Raw genomic sequence first — 21151 nt, 5'->3', positions numbered from 1 at the left:
AAGCGTGCCAAGTGAACGGCTGGTGATACCTTCAGTGAAACAAGAACCTGTTTTAATGCTGATAACATAGAACGATTGGTGTGTTTGAAAGTTAATGGAGTATTCCTGAGTTAAATCACATCAGTAATAAGTTTGACAGCTACTTGGTAACATCAGTAAAAAAGCTTTGACAGCTATTTGGTCATGGCTTTTTTTGTGGTTTTTTGGTTTTGTGGTGAGTTAAATGTATATATATGATTATGTACAATAACAATTTCTTACTTTTAGCCCTCATCATAGTGCACAGACAGCAGAACACAGTACAAAACAGTTTGCAAAACTTGACTCGCTGTTTAACTGTTTTGTATAGTGCTTAGTTTTAAAGCTTAGTTTACCTCATGACTTGACTAAAACAACTATTCGTATTCGTATTCGGCCAAATAGTTGGTACAACTATTTCTATTCAGCTGAATGCTGTTAACCCCATATTCGGTACAGCCCTAGTAATAACCATTATTTCACATACTAAACAGGTGGTATATACTAAAAGTTCTAAGACCAAATACATCAAAAAATTGCATCAAGAAGAAAAGACAAAAACTATGTGCCCTTCTACTAACATAGAGAATATAAAAGTTAGCAGTAAATTAGCACTTTTTCATAACCATTAGAAATAGCAGCAAGCTTTTAGTTTAAGTATACTGGAAATAGAAACATTATCATTAAGTCCTGGCGGTTGAGGGGCAATAGTCTTCAATTGCCATTTCATCTCAAGGTATTCATCCAAGGGTGTCTTGACCTGATCTCCCAAATGTGCCTGGTCAGTCACACAGAATTTAAATGAGTGCTCAGGATGTAATTTAACATGCCTTGGAAGTACATTGTGCTCATCCCCCTTCCTGGTATCATAGTTGTGTTCATATACCCTCTGACTTAAGATTCTCTTGGTTTTGAAAATGTAAAATGCAGGACAGCAAAAAGCCAGATAAACCACTTGTTTGCTACTGCACGAGAATCTATGGTTAAATTGAATCTTGCCATAACCGGGGACCTGAATAAAGGGCCCTTGAAACATAAACTTACAAAAATTGCAATTTCCACATTTAGACAGCCTCCCAGCTTGTTTGGAAGTTGATGCTCTTTCCAACAACATTTTGAAACAGGGAGTTTTTTATATAAAACTGTAGGTTTAGGTCCTAATATATCCACATACACATTAATGGTGTTGAAAATGTACCAATTACTTACCACAATCTCTTTCAGGCCCTCGAACTGTGGTGTAAAGGGTAGCACTAACCCATGTTGTAAACCACTCAACCCTACCAATTCAAACCTTCGATCACCCTCAACCAGGGAATTTGCACCCTGTACCCTTCCTAATAGGGGAAAAAATGCCCCTTACTCCATTTTCTCCTGAATTCTCCAAAAATATTGTTCAGGAATTCATCAGGATAACCACGTCTAGAAAACATTTCATGAAGGTTGAGCATCTCAACCAGGAAGTCATCTTTATTTGAAATCATCTGGGCCAGTCTAACACACTGTCTCTTAACTATAGATTTCTTTTGATGTAGGGGGTGCATACTATCAAAATGTAAGAATGAATTAGAGTAAGTGGGCTTATGGTATATAGTTGATTCAAACCCCTTCTTGTCATAGTTCTTTTTAAGGTGTATGTCAAGAAAGTGTACTGATTCACCCTGGACATCCATGATAAAAGTTAAAAAGTCCGTTGTGGAATGCAAATAATCAAAAAATTCTTGTAGTTTAGGCTCAGTGTCTTTACAGAAAAAATCATATAATCAAGAAAATGTCAATAAAATACCCAACACTCCTTGAAATCAGAGTTGAGTATGTACTTGTTTTCCCAATAGGATAGAACAGTGTTGGCAAAAATGGGGGTGCATGCCACCCCCATTGCTACCCCAGTTTTCTGTCTAAAAATTTGACCTTCAAAGGTCAAAAAGTTAACCAACACTAATTCCATAAATTCTCTCAAGACATCAAGTCTGTTTTGAGTAAGATATATGTTATCCCTTAAGTACTCATAGAACCAATCCAGACCTGTTTCATGAGGAATAACAAAAAATAGGTCTTATACATCTATAGTTACAAAAATTAGCTGTCGTGGAAAGGACCATCGGTAATTCTGGTTAAAAAATCCCAAGAAACGGGTTAACATCCAGTACTCATTTAGTATTAAAGTCGATATATTTTGCTATGCAAAAAGTTTTGGAGGCCTTTGCACCAACTATCAGATGCAGGGGGCAGGATTAACCAAGGACTTGTGGACCTTAGGAATGCCAAAAATGACAGACGTCTTTGGCTTCACCATGTGTACAAAGTTATGTTCTTCATTCGTAATCTGATTGTTAAGCACCATTTCCTCCAGTGCTAAATCTATTTTCCTATATGCAATACTCAGCTCATTAATAGAAGCCTCCTTGTATGTATCTGAGTATAAAAGGTGCAACATTTTGTTAATATAAATGTTTTTATTGTTTTTAGCCCTGAGTAATTCCTTCAACTGTTGTGCTTTCTCTCCAGTCAACTTCCAGGTCTTCAGCCTGGTCTCCATTGACCTTAGAGCCTTCTTTGACCACTGCTTGCAACTGATAGTGGCAACTAGTTTATGCTGTGGGCTAACTGTTTCACTGGGGATGACTTTGAAATCATGGAGTCTACCCCAGTGCCTTTTCCTTACTAGGAGGAAGTCTACCCGAGTTGTATGCTGGCTACTGTTGTACGTAATCTTGTGACTGTCTCTCTTTCTGAACCATGAGTTGGCTACTATCAAGTCATTTGCCAGAAAGAAGTCTAGAATGTTTTTTCCTTCTTTATTCATGTTGCCCCACTCATGTGGACCCAGGCAGTCCTCATATCTAGTTCTGTCTGCCCCGATATGTGCATTCAAGTTACCCATTATCAACACCAATTCACGTTGTCCTGCTTTATCTACTAGGTCCTGTAACTGCTACCTGAATGCACTCTTTTTCTCACTATCACAACCCTGTTGTGGGGTATAGTCTGTGATTATGAATACTGACCTACCATTATGTTGAACCAAAAAATAGAAAACAAACCGTAGAAAAACATAAAAGCAAAGGACAAAGGCCACTGCAACATGTTCCAATTCAGTAGAAAGAAGTTTAATGAGGTTAGTACTTTCGTACAGGTCAGTGCCTGTACTTCTTCAGACAAGAGACATCATTTAATGAATCAAATTCACAGATACGCTCGAATGCCATTAAAGTGGGATGTAAAATAGGATTAAAAGGCTGTTAACATGAAATGCATTTCTTGCTGGTTGAACATTTTCATGATTCACCCCCAGAACCAAGTTTAGATTAAGCTTCCTCATAAATAGCTTTAAATCTATAATGGTTTTGACTAGATCAATGTTTTTAGAGGGAACAAAGGTTAACTCCCTAGCCAACACATCAGCCAACTTAGTATTCACAAAGAAAGTGGAATAATTGAAAACTTTAAAGTCATTTGTGCATTTAAATACAATATTCAGATTACAGTCTTCCAAAATAATGTCAGACGATGAATTATTGCCCAAGTGACAGTCTAAGCACTCACCAGTGAAGGTGGAGGAACTATTGATTAAGGACTTGTTTGCCGTTGATTCCTCCGATTTCTCTTTTTGTTGTTTTGGTGTGATGGGTTCCTCTGGCCGTTGTTCAAACCCCTGCAAAAATTCTGAGTGTTTTCCTGTGGTTTGGGGTGAAAGTAAGAACTGTTGTTGACAGAATCAGAGAAATTTGTGTTGTTTATGCTGTCTTGTAGTCTTTCACTATGATGAGGACCTTCCGTTGCTGCTGAGGTGCTGGCTTGCTCACTGGCAGGGTTGTGATGAGGTACGACATGATGTTCAGATGTATCTGCATCATAAGGAGTTCCCACGTTCGGATTGGTGAAAGTAGAATGCCCTCCCTACTGCTGAGAATCAGGGGGGCATGGATAAGCCATTCCTCTGCCATAACTGGCTTCATCCCTGGACATCTTTTTAACCTTGGCAGTTCTGAGTTTAATGAGTTGAGCATCTATGCTAGTAGAAATATGCTCATAATAGTACTTATAGCTGGTAAAATCATGGTCAGATAAAATAGTTGCATCTAATGTCTGTACTTCTTTCTCCAAGATCTTAATCTATTCATTGTAATGGGTAATAAAACATTCCATGTTAAAAATTTTTGGTTTTGTTTTTAGTTTGTCAATTTATGTAAACATATTTTTAACATAAAATAATGTAACATTTTGTTTAAATCTTGTTTTTAAGAATTTTTAAAACAATGTGGTGAACTATGTTAACATCAGAAGGTTGATATTGCTTTAAGCATTTTAATTGTTGCTTAATTGAATAATTTATGGGTGTATTTAACTTGGTTGGGTAAGGTTGTGATTTTTGTTCTGAGGAAGTCTCTGTAGTGGAGAGGAAAGCGCTTAACTGTTTGTGAATAAAGTTGGTGTCCTTTGGAGTGCTCACGTTCTTCTACTATTTATTCTTTAAAATCAATAAAAAGAATAAAAACGCTTTCAGAGGACACAGTGTACACCTACACAGGCTCAGCTAGCAAAAGCCTCTAATGCTATTCAAACATTATGCTAAATTAATGTGGATGGGAGGGAAAGAATTGAGTTAGATTCACAGACATCCACAGAATGCTGTCCTACTATTTTCCAAACTTAACCAGCTAATAGATATTTAACATGTTTTATCTTATTCTGATTAAGAGGTACAAGAAAAGTTAAAGCCCAACTTCTGAGTGACAAAAACCTTAAGTAACATAATCAATTACAACACAAGAAGAGCAAAATAGTTATCAAAACAACACAATGCCATAAACAAAGTGAAAAAAAATTTCAAAAAAAGATTTAAATCTCACTTATGTTGTGCTGTGCTGAGATCACACAGCTGGTTCCTGAGATCCTTTTTGAACCACAGTTATAGATGGTCATAAGAAGACCTTCAGCCATCCACTGCAGAAATTATATAGGTTCCTCTATAGAGCAGAATTACTGAACAGTACTATTCTGCTAAATAACTAAGGTGGTTAGATATCTCAGATTGTGGGATGTCCAATTTTAGAATAAAAAGAAACAATAATCCCTCCACTAACAAAAACTAAGTATGTGACCAGAACTGCTGAAGCTAATCTGAATTCAGGCTCACAATACTATAGTTCATTTGCAACAGATTACCTTTTGCAGCTTTGCATAGTATACCTTTTAGGAGCATAGTCTAACACTTTAAAAATGACTTGTCTTCATCATGGTAGAGGCTTATTAGGTTGCTTCCAAGTCCCACACACTGAGGAGAGATTCATTTTTCAAACTCATAAAGAGCTGTCTTCACATATGTAACTATATCTGGTCCCTCTAAATTTTCACTGAGCTATACCAGCAAAAGTTATTTCTTTACTGTTGTTTCTTTAAGTCCTCTGCTGGTTTGGTTTAACAGCAAAAGATCTACTCTACTCATAAAGCATCCAGAGAAATGTCTGTCTGAATACTAACTGGTATGGCAGCACTATGATTTTTTGATAATTGTTTGGGGTTAGAGCCTTTGTTTCAGCACTATATGTCAGGAGTGTGACACCAAGATTGACCATTTGTCAGTCTTTTTCACCAAGGAGAGTGAGACACCATGCTGGACTTCCATGCCCTCAGTCCACTAATCTGCATTATGGCCTGCCATATGGACATTATTTGCTTCAGGTGCAGTGAGTCTGTCATACATCTCTGTCACAAAAGGAATGTTTAAAGTGAGAAAGTGAGTCGGCTTAAAAAATGCACAACCCAGAAGTCTATAAATGGCTTCTGAAGCCATGACATTGGGTAACTCTGCCATTCCCCATGAAAAAGCATTTTTCTGTCCAACATGTAATGAGAAATGTATATTCTGTACTCAAATATCAAATTGTTATTGTCTCTCCATCCCCAAGTTATATAAAACATGCACACACCTCACCAAATGATGCCACTATGCACTTAAGAAATGCATACATCATTTTTCATTTTTTTCACCTAAGGTTTAAAAAGGTTGTTTTTCAGGGAGTATTCCTATCACTGAGCATTTTGTCAACAAAATTGTTCTTTAGACCTTAATAAAGACACTTGTACATATTCTGAGCTGCGTGAGTCATAATGCTCGTGAAATGCAAAGAAATGTACTCTTCTGGGTTAAAATGAGTATGCTTGGTTACACCCTTGTTTACTGTATGATGAACCAGGTCCTTGCTTTCTGAATATTATTTCAGGCCAATTCACTTTAAATGGACTTGCTGCAGTAGAGTAAAATAATTCATATTAATGCTGTAAGTATTAGAAAGAAATGACGTTATTGTACAATTTCAAGTATCGACCTGATATTGTAACTATCACAGAGTCATCACGTCTTATACCTGACACAAAACTTGCTGACACTCATGTAGCATGCTGCTTATACAAGACAATGCAGACATAAATGCTGGAAGGGTTTCATTCTGCTGCAATAATCCCGCTTGCTTTTTGGCTGAGCCCCAAATCCCTTGCTGCACATATACATGAACCATTGTACTTAATCCTAAAGTTAACCAGGTCAGAATCTTGGCTATTATATATATTTACATAGCCAAACTCTCATGCTTCAGTAGCAGAGGAAGCCCTACCCTGGTTATCAGATAGCATTAAATAAAAAGAATCATAATGTGTGACTAGAATATAGATGGGAAGTTTGTCTCACACAGCTCCAATCACTCATTTGTTTAATGATTGGTCTCTGCTAGTTAATAGCTTGACCACAAGTACAGGCAAATTGACTGGCCATGAAAGTACCCCTGATTTAATGCCAGATAGTATCACTGACTCTAGCATAATTGCTGACACAATGGGTGATTGTTCACCTGTTTTTGCTATCTGTTGTTATGCTAGTGTAACCAAAACCCAACAGTAGAAATATGAACAAATTCAGCCTGAATCCATTATTCCTTGAAGCAGGTGAGATAGTTTTCACTTCACAATTATTATGCGAATGGAATGTCTGAATAGTCTGACACAATGTTACAAATTATACTTGACAGCTGTCTAGTCTGTGAACATAAACTTTATTGGATGCCCCCACCAAAAATTTTTATACAGCCATCTGCATGCTATAGAGGTATAAAGCCCTGAGACTGACTAGTGCACAGGCACTGACAGAGTCAATAAAGCATAAGGAAAGTTGGCTGCTAGTACCAGCACATCCATATTAGAGCGAGAGGCACCTGGCAGAGGTTGATTGAAGGGCCAAGTATAAGCACACACTGAGCAGCATGTTTGTGTGCTGTAGCAGGGATAGGTGCATGCCCAGAGGCCAGCATTGTGGGCCATGCACTCATCTGGGAGAAATAAGGTGGCATCAAGGTAAAACCCCACTAATGCACCAAGGATCTTATTACTGAAACTCTCTGCGATTTTCTAAACCTTGAGACTGATTACATATGATCTCATAGTTGTCTTCTCTTGGGTAATCTGGAGACCTGGGTGTCTGGACAAAAGGATGTTGAAAATGGGTTGGTTGTTGATGAGGGAATAATTAAGGACAACATAAAATCAGGATTAACAAGGCAAACTATATCTGGGCAATATACTATAAATCCAAATCATGTATTTATTTATTTATTTATTATTTATTTATTTATTTATTTATTTATTTATTTAAATTTGTTGACTGGGAGTGTCCGACTGGACGTAGGTCCATTTTCAGTGGAGGCCCGTGGAGAAAAGCTCCACAGTAAAATAAACAGACAGTAGTTACATTGGATTACATAGCGATTAACAATTTAACATAGCAATTACTTACAACATATTTACAGATGAAGAACATAGTACATCAGTAGACAACTAGAATCTTTATCTGTGAAGTACATAACAGACATTAACAAATGTTACAATGAGAAGTTTCTACTGTATAATAAGTACTAGGCTTATGAGCATCTGAGCTTGCTATAATCAAGGCAGTTAGTCGAGTGGAGAGAAAGGTAGTGGTTGGATGGGGTGGATGATATTAGAGTGGGAGTTGCAAGGGCATAGCCAGCATGTTTTTAGGTGTGCTTTTAGTAAAGTTTTGAAGTGGGTGCATGATGGTATGGAGGTAATTTTGGGTGGGAGTGAGTTCCATAATTTGGCTATGGTGCAAGAGAATAGTGCTTCACCAGCAGAGTTATTGGCTTTAGTGATCTGCAAGTGATTTTTGTTGCTGGATCTTAGTGGTCTGGTGGTGCGATAGGGTTGGAGTAGATTCTGGAGGGATGGGACATTTAGTGGATGGTTTAGTAGTTTGTGGGCGAGTGAGAGTTGATACCACTGAAGGAGGTGAGGGAGTTCAAGCCAGCCCAGTTCAGCAAGTAAGAGACAGTGGTGACTATAGTAGGATGCCTCTGTGGCGAATTTAGCGATTTTGTTGTAGCAGGTCTCTAGCTTGTTTAGATCACATTGCCTTAGGTTGGTATATATTGGAGAGGCATAAAGTAGGGTGGAGATAAGGTGGGAATTTGCTATTGAAATCTTTGCTGCTTTGGTGAGAAATTGCTTATTTCTGTATAACGCTCCTAGTTGGTCATGGATATATGAATGTCAAATTTTAGTTTATTGTCTATTTCCACTCCTAGCAATTTGGTGTGTTCAATTGGATATATAGTGGTGTTGTCTTTTGCTGTGATGTTAAAGTGAGAGTTTTTTTGAGTATGTTTGGTGGGTTGGAAGATGAGTAGTTTAGTTTTGTTTGGGTTGAGTATTAATTGGGCATCGGATAACCATGTTTCAACAGAAGGAAAGGCTTCCTGTGTGACTTTTTGCAGTTTGGGCAGGGACTAGGCTGAGCAGATTATGGTTGAGTCATCTGCGTATTGTATGAGTGTGCCATGTTTGGTGGCAGAGGCTAGATTATTGGTGTAAACAGAGAAGAGTAGGTGTCCAAGGATGGATCTTTGGGGAACCCCTATGGAGACAGGTAGTTGGGGAGATATGTCATTCTGCCATACAACGGATTGTTGGCGGTCAGACAGGTAGCTCTGAAACTAGTTGGTGACTGATTGTGAGAAGGATAGGTTATTGAGGACAGAGATAAGTTGTTTGTGTGGGACCATATCAAATGCTTTAGATAGGTCTAGGAAAGTAGCAGAGGAGAGATAGCCATTGTTTTTATGCTGAAGGATAGTGTTAGTAAAGGAGAGTAAAGCAGTGGTGGTGCTATGATTTGGTCGGAAACCATGCTGAGTACTGGAAAGGAGGTTGTTAGTAAGTAGGTAGTCTGAGACCTGAGAGTTTATGCATCTCTCTAGTATTTTGGAGAGTGGAGAGAGAATAGCTATGGGGTGGTAATTGATTAGTTCTGCGGAGGGTCCATCTTTGTGGAGGGGAATTATATGTGATACTTTCCACAGTGTGGGAACGTAACTTTCTGACAAAGATCGGTTAACCAAGATGGATACTGGGTAGGCCAGAGCATCAGCTGCGATTTGTAGGTATTCATTTGGGAGGTTGTCTGCTGCTAATTTGGTGGGTTTAAGTTTAGTTAAGAGTTTCTTTTATGTTGGAGGTAGGTACAGGAGAAAAAGAGAAGGCAGTGGGGAGATTAATAGTTGAAGGTGTGGCTTGGAGGGGAAGGGGGTTGTGTTGTTTAGCTAGTGATAGTATGGTTTGGGTGAAGTGTGTGTTGAATGAGGTAGCAATATTTTCAGAGGAGTGAGGGATGTTAGGAGGAGGGGTACTGACTTTACCTGGGTGGAGGATGGACTTTATGGAGGACCAGAATTGTTTGGGACTGTGTTGTGAGGAGTCTAGGGCAGACTGGTAGTATTGGAATTTGTCCTGTTTTATTAGCTTTTTGACTCTGTTGCATAGTTCTAGGAATTTCTGTCTAGCTGAGGGGGTTTTGGTTTTGCGCCAGTGCTCCCAGGCTTTATCCCTGTTTTTCATTTCTGACTTAGTGGTTTTCTGTAGCCATGGGGAGGGTTGTGCTTTGGTTCTGGAAAATCTTATGGGGGCATGGTAAGGTACTTTAGAGGATGCCAGTTACATTCTTTGAGGGATGAGATGAATGTGAGTTGGTTAAAGTTTAGTTTTTTACGTATTTGGTGGTAGATGACAGGTTTAGCTTGGTATAGGTATTTTTTGAGTAGGAATGTTGGGGAGTGATCACTGAGGCTATCTGATAAGCAGCCTGTTATATATGACAGGGGGCTCTTACTGACTAGTATCCAATCCAGGGTAGTGTGCTTGCTGGAGTTTTTATTTATCCTGGTTGGTGACTGGACTAGTTGGGTGAAGCCATGAAGGTGTACATGATGGGTTGGATTGTTGCCAGAACAGGATTGCCAGTCAATATTGAAATCACCTAAGGTGATAGTTTCTTTGGGGAGATGGTGGGTAGACCACCTGAGGAGGTTTTCTAGTGGAGGGATGTTTTAGCCAGGTGGGAAGTAGCATCCAATTATGTTGATGGTTTTGTTTTGGTTAATTTTGAGGTTGGTATATATTATTTCTTCATTGTCTATTTGTGGAGCTGATGATTTTAAGATCTGGATGTTTAGATGCTGTTTAAATATTATAGCTACACCACCTCCTTTTTTGTTTAGCCAGTCTACTCTTAGTATGCCGTAACCTGTAGGGAGTATTTGCTCACTGGTAATGTGAGGTTTTAGCCAGGTTTCTGTCAGGATGACTATATCTGGGGAGTACAAGTCTATGGTGGCATGGAGTTCATGGACTTTGTTGGATATACTTCTAATATTTAGGCTTAGTAGAAGGAAGTCACTTGGGTTTCTAATGGCTGTAATATGGGAGAAGTTGTGGTTTCTCATCTGATTATGAGGATTGGGGTTGGAGATGGTAGGGCCAGGGTTGGGGTGGATGTGTCCACTTAGGGCTAGTTTTGATATGCATGAGATTATTAGTTTTCTCAGTTTTTGAATGTGTTTGTTTATAAGGGAAACTTTATGATTGTGCTCTGTGGGTGATAGGTATGATGGTATGGTAAATAGGTATGGTTAAAAATTTATATTTTGCTATAGTATAAGGCCTGAAATAAGGGGAAAGGAGCTACAAAATTAGAGCAGGAAATTGATTTCATCTTGCAGCAAACTCAGCATAAGAAAAAACAAAAAAGTAAATTGGGAATGCATTAGTATTGTCTTTAATCCATGTTGTTCTGTTACTGTGTTACATCTTCCCTACCTTTACTCTGACCAGTTTGCAGTGACTTTGTCCTTTTCTTTCACAAATCAGTATATCTCACTAGTCACAATCTTTTATTTAAATCTGCCCATTTGTACCTCCTTAGGAGTGCCATTTTCTAACGTTTCGCACGGTCTGAATATCCCAGACATTTAAACTCCTGTGTAGATTTAAAACCTTTCTCTGTCTATGTACAATAATTACGCAGTAGATTTTTAATATTTTGCACCGGTGCCATTGCTTATAAAGCTATTGATCTAATCAAGTCATCCACTAAAACTCAGAGTTGAGTTCTATCTAGAAGAAAGCCTGGTTTGTTCTATTTCATAAACTTCATTTATCCACATCTCTCAGTAACTACTGGTCAACATACAACTCAACCTCTTAGAGCGAGAAATCTAAATAAAGCCATAAATAATGGAGGAACAAAGGCCCAGAAATAGGGGCAATATTTCAATATTGTTCTTACAAATAAAGAAAGTTGATAGAAGAACAGGTTTTGCATTACCATGAATTTCCTGTATGAAGTCTGAAACTCAGATGTCTGTCAATATTTCCTGACATTAATCATCAATGATTTGCCAAAGATTGGACAGAAAAAACAAAATTTTATGAGGAACAGGCCAAAAACATGAGGCAAAAATCTGGACATTGTATGAAAATCTGGACAGTTGAGAGGTATGTTGCCAATTGCTTTCTTATCTGCTTTATGAAAAGCTCTTTATATATGTATGCATTTACACCCCATCTGTTTTACAACCTTCTTACAAATAATCTCTTCAACAACTCATAACACGTGTATACATCTTACTGTAGAAAACACACAGCTTCATTTCATATAAAAGACTATATTATAAAGCATCTTAGTAGGAATAAGGGTCTTCAATACCTCTTTTTAGATTATTGTAAAAGCTTTGATACATATAATAATGCACAACTCTTAAACCATCACTCCTCTAACGATTTCTCTATTATTGCTTGTAGATGGCTCTCCAGTTATTCTGAAAGTGAAACAATAGTCTCTTTATCTTTTCCACCTTTGTTGTTAGATATATAAGACTTAGCTCTTGGTCAGCACCTCTTCCTCCTTCTCTCTGTAACAATATGGTACTTCACTGCAATTATGCTAAACTGATTCAAAATACAGGAAAATCTGCCATTTTAATAGCAACTCACTTTTTGTTCAGTGCCCATTTAAAATTCCTGTTACTAAAAGAATATTTGTCAAAAGCATATATTACTCCTACTTCACTCCTTACTATATCCTTCACACTTTCTCATGAGTGTTCAAATGTCAGTATAAAGTAAATTAAAACACAACTAACTGAAGTAATAGTATAGGATATGCAGCTGACCATCCCTCATAAACCATTAATGTTCCTCTAGTAACAGCATGTGAATGTAACCACATATTAAATCATCACCAACTGAAGCTTGTCCATATTCTCTTAAACACAGTACCCATCCTGAGTAGTAGGTCGCACTACAGTGGGGAAGGGGGCATATTCCATTTTCTTGCTAATAATACTTGTCAGTCAAATGAAGTGTCGGGAAAATGAAGTGTCAGGCAAATTAAATTTCAGTCAAATGGGGTCAGGCAAATGGGTGTCAGGCAAATGAAAGTTAGGTCAAAAGAAGTAGACCCATATATATATATATATATATATATATATATATATATAGAGAGAGAGAGAGTGTGTGTGTGTGTGTGTGTGTGTGTGTGTGTGTGTGTGTGTGTGTGTGTGTGTATGATGTATGTATACATATATGAGTTACGTTATTTGAGGCAAACTGGAACCAAGTTCAAGCTAGATTCCACATACTTCTCGGCACTCAGCTATTCAAATTACTCCACCAAGATACTTGTTATTCACTTGCAATGAAACTAATCACTACTACTCCAAACTACAACCTCAGAAGCCACAGTATAATAAAGATAAATGCTATTGTCTGAGCTCCATCTAATAAACTACATATCTCTGACTCAAGTGGATAGCACAGTGGTGCAGTAGTAGCAAGTTCTCTGGTTCGATACTCGTCTGGAGTGCCTTCTGTGAGGAGTCTGCATGTCCTTTCTGCATTCATGTGGTTTTCTCTGGGTACTCTGGTTTCCTCCCCATATTACAAAGACATGCAGCTGGAGCTTTCCTCCCTGGGCATCCGCTGAAATTTTGCTTCATTCCAAGTCAGATTTTCCTGGTAAACAAATGTTAAATAAAAGTTTCACTGTGCTTACTCCAGAACTACTGTAATTCCTTTCTTAGCATCTCAGCAAGTATACTGACTTTGGTAAGTTTAGGCCCCAGTTCAAAGAGTATCTGTTTGAGCAATACAAATGCAAATGGCAGAAGGCAGACCATATCACTTAATCAGCACTAGTCTACACTACGTTAATTTCCTCATATATCATCCCATTTGTATTACTATGTTGTTGGCTACCACTATGTTTCTACTTCCTATAAATATGCAAATAGATTTTCTCTTCCTTGCACACCTTCTTCTTGCAACTTTTACCTTTCTCAGTCCCTCTGTTTCCTTGGACTATGTGTCCTTACGATTATTTATCTCTTGCTTTGTTCACTAAACACCTTGTGTTATCCCCTAAAATTTCCAAAGTTAGCAAGCTTTCCTTGTTACTACTTTGATTTCACGTTTCTCATTTTAATAAATACACCTCAGCATGGTATCAAATTTGTACTCAGTGTTCTTTTTTTTATTTACTAGATTGTGTTACTTTTGTGTTCTACTGCTGGTTGCAGTTGTTACATATTTGTAACTGCTATTCTGAATGTAACGTAGGGTGAGCCTGCAATTGGTCATGCTGTGGCCGTTGTTCTACATTAGTGACCAAACTATAAATAAAATAAATTGCAGTGGATAACGTTAGTGTGTACATTGTTTGGTAGCCTGTGTAGTCTGCATGAATCGGCAATTCTAAATTACTGAGGTCACATACAATTGGTGGGAATAAACTGCAGAGTGTTGCTGGACAGCAATGTTATAACGAGGTTGGTAGTCTTGGGATCATTTTAGCTAACATAGACACAAGCCTGTAGGTAGGGTGAATCTAGTATTTGGACATTTAATAAAAGATAAAGGACTATTAAATAATTTAAATATTTGTGCTAAATAAAAATATTTTGAATGTTGGAATTAAATGTTACAAGAACATGGTAAGTTCTGAGCAAAACATTATTTCAAGGATATGGCATCCAGGTCCAGGGATGAGATTGTTCCACTGTATTCCACAATCATCAAATCAATCATCAAGCATATAGTCCTGTTCAATTTGTATCTGTCCAAACATTTGACACAACTGGAATGCCCACAATGCTTTTCTGCTAAGAAAACCAATTGTCCAAATCATAAAAACTATACTGGCCATCTGAAAGCTTTGTCCCTTTTCTTGGTGTCATACAGACTACTGAGGGTCGATGTCTGGCACGAGTACAGAACCTCAGCAGACGCTATCCTGTCAGACGTACTGCACATTTGCAAGTCCAATGGGAGAATAAACACCCATTTCAGAGATGTAAATCTCTTTTGCAACATAAGTAGAACATGTTGGAAGAATAGATATGTTTCACAGAGAACAACACTTCTTTGGAATCATTTTCTTCTTCACTTAAAGCAAAGTACTTCCCTTACTCTTTAGAAATGTAATCTGGACAAATGGATGGATGACAGCAAATTCACCTTGGCATTTAAAATGTAGGGACCCATTAGAGCAAGTCCTTAAATGCAGAGACTGAATGGCCAAAAGATCGGACTTACATATCCTAAGATCAAGATGCCATTTCTAGGAATATTTCCTTTTCTTTGAGGTATGGTGATCTCAGAGTTGGTATGTATAAATCTGGATGGAGTCTGGGAGACCCCCCCCCCCCAGCAAAAAGAAATTTAAATAAAATGATCAAGTTTTGAGATTTGTGTTCTTCTACGGGTTTTTAATCTTTTTTTTTCCAGCTTGTTGGCACTTTGCATTTCACGTGCCAACGTTTCAATAGGGAGCCAACATAAGCATTTTGTTTTCACAAGTCATTTTTAGAACATTGAGGTATGTTTTTATTTTCAGTATCTTGCTTCAGATTGCTTTCTCTAAAGTGTTGTTGTGAAACAGGCAGGCAGAGGTAAAGGTGGAGACAGGGAGAAAGACATAAAGTCCTCAAACATGAGGCAGCTATCTTCTTTTAGCAGTACATGTTCCCCTACCTCAAATCAACCCTGAGTCCAGAAAGGGAGCTCAGTGTGTGACTTGAAATTATTTAATAATCAGTTCTTCTCATGTTGCTTTTATCGCTAGCTTCTAAATGAAATGTGAGGCCAAAATAAACAGGAATTTCAGTGGTTTCCTGTATCTTGGACATTGAAATGATGAACATAACCACCTGGATGTTATTACATTCAGTTCTCACTACAGTATACTAGAATTCTCCTCATCTTGTCATTTACATGCAGGGAGATTATGACTGACTACAATTGTTTAAGAAAATTCTCTGCTAGTTGCATAGGCCTGTAACCATGTATAGTCACTACAAAAGTATTTTAGTTTTACATACTCAGTAAATCCTCTTTTGGACAAGCATTTCAGTAAAACATTCCACAGATTATATCTATCTAGACCGGAGTACAATTTTGTGTGGTCAGTGTTTTTTGAGATAAAGGATTATGATCAGGTCTCCAGCTGTAATGTGTCTTAGAAATGGATTGAGAAATACACAAGAATGGTTATAATCAGAGATTCAATTACAAATCTTTGAAACACGTGATGAGTTTTAGCTGTCCTAACTACAGGTGTATATCTAGCTGTGGTTTGTGTGGTAGCACAAGGTATATTCAAGGTAAGTACTAGGCTAGCTGCCCTTGTGAGTCATTTTAAGCCTTGCCAATTTCCCCTTCAAATATGAAAATCAAACCCTGTACCTTGTGTTTGTGAGATACACACCTTAACCATTATACTACCCCTTTCAAAACTGTTAGTTGGGATCCAGTGCTTTTTTTGGTGGCTGCCACGCCTGTGGCAGCTGTAAATTTGCTTGAATTATGCTAATAAAGTTCATGCATAACAACTTTGTTACAATAAGCTTGTAGTAGCAGCATTCTGACATATGAGCCTTACTGTAACAAGTTGTTTTCTCTAGATTTTAGAGCACAGAGTGCTCCATGTATTACATAACTGTTTTATGAAACCTCCTTCATTCTCCTGACAGCGTTTAATTGAAGTTTCCACTCTATTAAATTCTATTCCAAAGTATGTAGTTTTAGAGAAGTCTTATAGACCACGGTAAAATAAAGAATAACAAAGACTTTCATTTTTCCATGTAATGTAGTATGGCTTCCTCATTCTTAACCTCACGTTCTGCAGTCTGAGTGCGCCTTTAAACGTAATGCTTGCATTTTCTGATCTTTTGAGTCACATAACATACATATTCACACTCACTTTTTTGATGTATTCAGTTTCTTCTTTAATCTGGTTAGTGGTTGCACCATATAGGAGGGCAGAGCCATCTTTCGTAGGTTCTTTCTTTCCCATGGCATCACAGGAAGCTGATAACATTATTCTCAGTGTTACTTTGGCAACCTATAAATTACGTAGAAAAATACATCTTTGTCATTATTTTATACACTATACAGACAAATATTTAGTGTGACTACATTTGTAAGTCATACACTATTTAAATTTCAGGGAGACATATTTCTATTCATTAAAGAAAATACAGAAAGTAATTTACATTTTTATCATGTTTTTTACTACTCCTAACTAATTCTAATCAAATTAAGAGAGCTCAACATAACCCATCTACTTGTCTTTTATATCACTATAGAGTCAAGGTCTGAAGTCGTCCTTTGTGTGCCCAGCTTAATAATACTTTCTGTAGGAACTATCTTATGCTTACTGACAACCCATTGTTTTCCAAATACATATATATATATATATATGGATCTACCTGAGTAGATCGACATGTTAAAAGAGCGAAAACGACTTCACCGACGCCAGAAGATCGACAAGGCAGAAGACCGATGGAGGAAGATGTGTAGGGTGGGATAAGTGAGTTAGGGTTGGGTTGGGTGAGTGTGTAAGGTGTGTAGGGGTAGGGGTGGGATAAGTGAGTTAGGGTTAGGGTGAGTGTGCGGACCTTAGGGTAAGGGTTTGGGTTAGGTTGTAGATAGTTGTGTATGTATGGGTTAGTGTTGGTTCGTAAGGATTGTGGTGTGCTTGTGTTGTGTGTGTGGGTTTTGGATAGGGGATTTGTTTTGTTTGTTGGTATGATGTGTCGAGTGTATGAGGTGTCGTGTTTGTGAACTGTCGTGTTTGTGAACTGTCGATCTTCTGGCGTCGGTGAAGTCATTTTCGGTCTTTTAACATGTCGATCTAGTAAGGTAGATCCATATATATATATATATATATATATATATATATATATATATATATATATATATATAAATTGCACTTGGGGGCCAGAGTTTTATGTAACACCACAGTAAGCAACAATCTCTTACTGCACAACAGACCACTTTATCCCTGACATATGTTGAGGTTGTCAATAAATCCTTAACTAAGTGTCCCAGGCTGTTTACCAAAAGACATTTGCCACCATATCTTTCTGCCTCACAGACATACCCCAGCCACACATCCACAAATACATATACTCACAACAGTCAGCAGGATAGCAAACCTAAGCCCATAAGGTGCACAATGTGTGCATAACACCAGGATAATGTATTAGTTATTGTTAACACTATAGTCAGACACACTGATTCTACTCTCACTCAGACAGGAACAGGGTGACTGTAAGCTATCCCAAGAGAATATTAGGATCCAACCAAACACTCTCATACTGGGTGACTTCAACTACCCCTCCATTAACTGGAAAAACTACTCATGTACCAATACACTTGCCCAACGTTTCCTGGAATTCATTAATTCCAATGACCTGGACAAGCTTGTTCTTACCCCAACTAGAGTTAGCAACATCCTTGACCTGGTCATTACTAACATGGGCAACCATTGCTCTACACCAGTAGTCAACTCCTCCCTGGTTAGATTCATCCACAAACTAATAACCTTGGAAATCCACCCCCCCCCGCAAAGGTAAGCACCAAAGCTAACTTTGGGCTCCTAAAAACAGAGGTGGCTAACTTCACAGCACCCATACAAATGGAGAATAAGTGCATTACCACCGAATCATACACCAATGCACTATACGAACACGTACAAAAATGCTTGGATCTCGCCATACCCAATAGAACCAAGACTCTTTCCTCCAAAAAAGGAAGCCAATCTGGTGGTTCCCTGCAATAAACAAACTCTACAACAGAAGGAGGAAACTGATATGTAATAAGGCAAAGTCCCAAGACTGGAAAAACTCCCTTATCAGCCTCAACAAAAAGCTGAGATCCCTCATCAAATCCTCTAAAGCTAGCTATGAAAACAGAATTGCAGCATATAGCAAAGACAACCACAAGGCCTTCTATAGTTATGTGAAGAATCTCCACGGCAATACCCAGATTTGTTCTGAGCTACTGCACAATGATACCTCCTATACCGAGCCAACAGCTATTGCCAGTATACTGGCCGACATATTCAGTGCCAACTTTACCCCCCCAAAGGACCAAACACAATATGAGTAGATTGCCAGGCACCCAGTATTGCTGCTGCACAGGTTAAAACAGCACTGTCCAAGGCCAAGAATACAGCTTTTATGGGACCTGACAATATCCCTGGCTGTGTTCTACATGAACTACAGAGTGAACTGGCACCTCAACTGTGTGCCCTGTTCAATCACAGCCTCACCTCAGGCTTTGTCCCTACCAAATGGTGCACTGCTGCAGTCATCCCTCTCCACAAAGTAGGAGCAACTGCAGACCCTGGGAACTATCGCCCCATTAGCTTGATGAGTCTCATATGCAAAGCTATGGAATGCATCATCATGGACCTAATAAACAAGGATATAGGGAATCTCCAAACTCTGGATCCTACACAGTTTGGTTTTGTTAAGGGTAGATCATGCCTGCTCAACTTGGTCGACTTCTTTGAATCAGTCACCAGAGCTGTGGATGAAGGCAAGGTGGTTCATACAGTCTACCTTGATCTGGCTGAGGCCTTTGATACCATTCCCCACTAAGGAATCATAGAAAAACTCACTAAGCTAGGCATCAACCCTTATATCACTAGGTGGGTTGCAAACTGGCTCACAGAACCCACAGTGTGAAAGTAGCCGTCTCCAAGTCAGACTGCAGACCAGCCACGAGTGGAGTCCCACAGGGTTCTGCCCTGGGTCCTCTCCTATTTGGTATCTACTTCTCTGAAGTCCAGGCCAAAAGAAAGGGATTCTGGCTGACAAAGTTCACAGATGATTGCAAGTTGGGAGCTATTATTAACTCCTCAAGTGATGTTGACATCCTTCAGAAAGGCCTCACTGAGACCAGCGTCTGTTGTCAGAACCAAGGCCTTAAGCTCAATGCCAAAAAATGTGTCATCATCCCCCTTGGGAAAAACCTGGTTCCCTTGAATTACCACATTGATGGTAGTCCACTGAACACAGAAGGCGTTGTAAGAGATCTGGGAACACAGATTTACATCAATCTCTCTTTTGACCACCACATTGCCACTGTGGTCAGAAAGTCCTTCTATGTGGCACATCTCATTGCTAAGGGTTTTGCATCCAAGAAGAAAGAGGTCATTGTCTCCCTCTACTCTTCCCTCATTAGGCCAGTCATCGAGTACAATGCCCCATTTGGCATGTACCTCACTACACACCTGCAACAACTGGAGAAGCCACAAAAGTACCTCACAAAGAGGATCCTAGGCCTTAAACCCTTGTCCTATATGGACAGACTCAAAAAACTCCAACTATTCTCTGTCTCATATCTCCTACTTAGAGGCTCTCTCTGCTTGACTTACAAAGCCATGTCTGACCCAGCTCTGTTAGAAATGCTACATCTAAAGAAATCCCAATCCCTCCACACCACATGCTCCAGAGACCTCAATCTCATTACTACAATCAACAGAACATGCTGGAGGGACAGGTTCGTAACCCAGAGACTGCCCATGCTATGGAACAGACTTCCCATACATGTCAAGCAGAGCACCTCACTGGCCCTCTTCAAGAGAAATCTTGATGAGTGGATGTGAAATAGAAAATTCACCCTGGGGATCACTCCAGTGGCTCTACTCGACAGAGGCACTGGAAACTAGGGTCGGGTGGCACAATGCCAGGGTAATCCTATGGGCTAGGCTTGTAAAGGCTCCAGGGCCATTAGCCTAGTACACACCTATGAACCTAAGTGGCAAGGTTTATAATTTAAGAAGGGCCCTAGGGTATCTCTCTATCTTGTACAATTTTGTAGTTACACATGTGTTACCTACTCATTGAATAATCTCAGACATTCTACACTACGAGAGATGCAAAATGATATGATAGAGTTGCCTATGTATTTGTCTAAAGTAGTGAAGACACTAGTTTTGAGTGGTATCATACAATCACCAGGAATGATGTCAAAATACAAAGTTAAGATAATAAGATAATAGGTTTTAATAAAAACAACCACAACTAGGAACCACTAAATAAATAAAATAATGCATTATTTTCCCTAGTGCTCAGCTATAGAACAGCCTTCAAGGAGTACTAAACCATATACACACAGATACATTTAAATGTACTCAACAATAAAACAATTATCCAATAAAAATATATTGATTAAATTAACAACCTCCAAGTAGAATCTAAATTAAGACCTGAGGGACATAAAGTGTCAAACTTAAGAATAAAAATAGCTTTCTTATACATTAACTTTCTTTTATATACATTTTCTAAATAAAAATGAACTGACACCTTCTCTAAAATTGTTGCTCTTAAACCACTAGGATCCAATCCATGCAACTGTACAAAATGTTGTACAATAGGGCTTTCTATTTTTTTATTTCTTATGTTCCTAACTTTTGCTTTCCCCAATATAACTTAAGCCA

At 38.5% G+C, this 21151-nt stretch overlaps 1 protein-coding gene across 2 annotated transcripts in view; it reads right to left on the bottom strand.

Annotated features, from left to right (window-relative positions):
* Positions 1–21151, bottom strand: part of CCDC68 (coiled-coil domain containing 68) — a 1130692-nt gene that overhangs the window by 778940 nt on the left and 330601 nt on the right. For both annotated transcript variants that reach the window (XM_044075050.1, XM_044075059.1), the window contains one exon: positions 16622–16762. In XM_044075050.1, the coding sequence (XP_043930985.1) occupies positions 16622–16762 (141 nt within the window). The remainder of the gene's footprint in view (positions 1–16621; positions 16763–21151) is intronic.

Source organism: Protopterus annectens, chromosome 1.part1 (assembly GCF_019279795.1).
Source record: "Protopterus annectens isolate FY-2018-M chromosome 1.part1, PAN1.0, whole genome shotgun sequence".
Lineage (NCBI taxonomy): Eukaryota > Metazoa > Chordata > Ceratodontiformes > Protopteridae > Protopterus > Protopterus annectens.
Note: the sequence above shows the minus strand (reverse complement) of the source record. Positions and strands in the feature narration are given on the sequence as shown.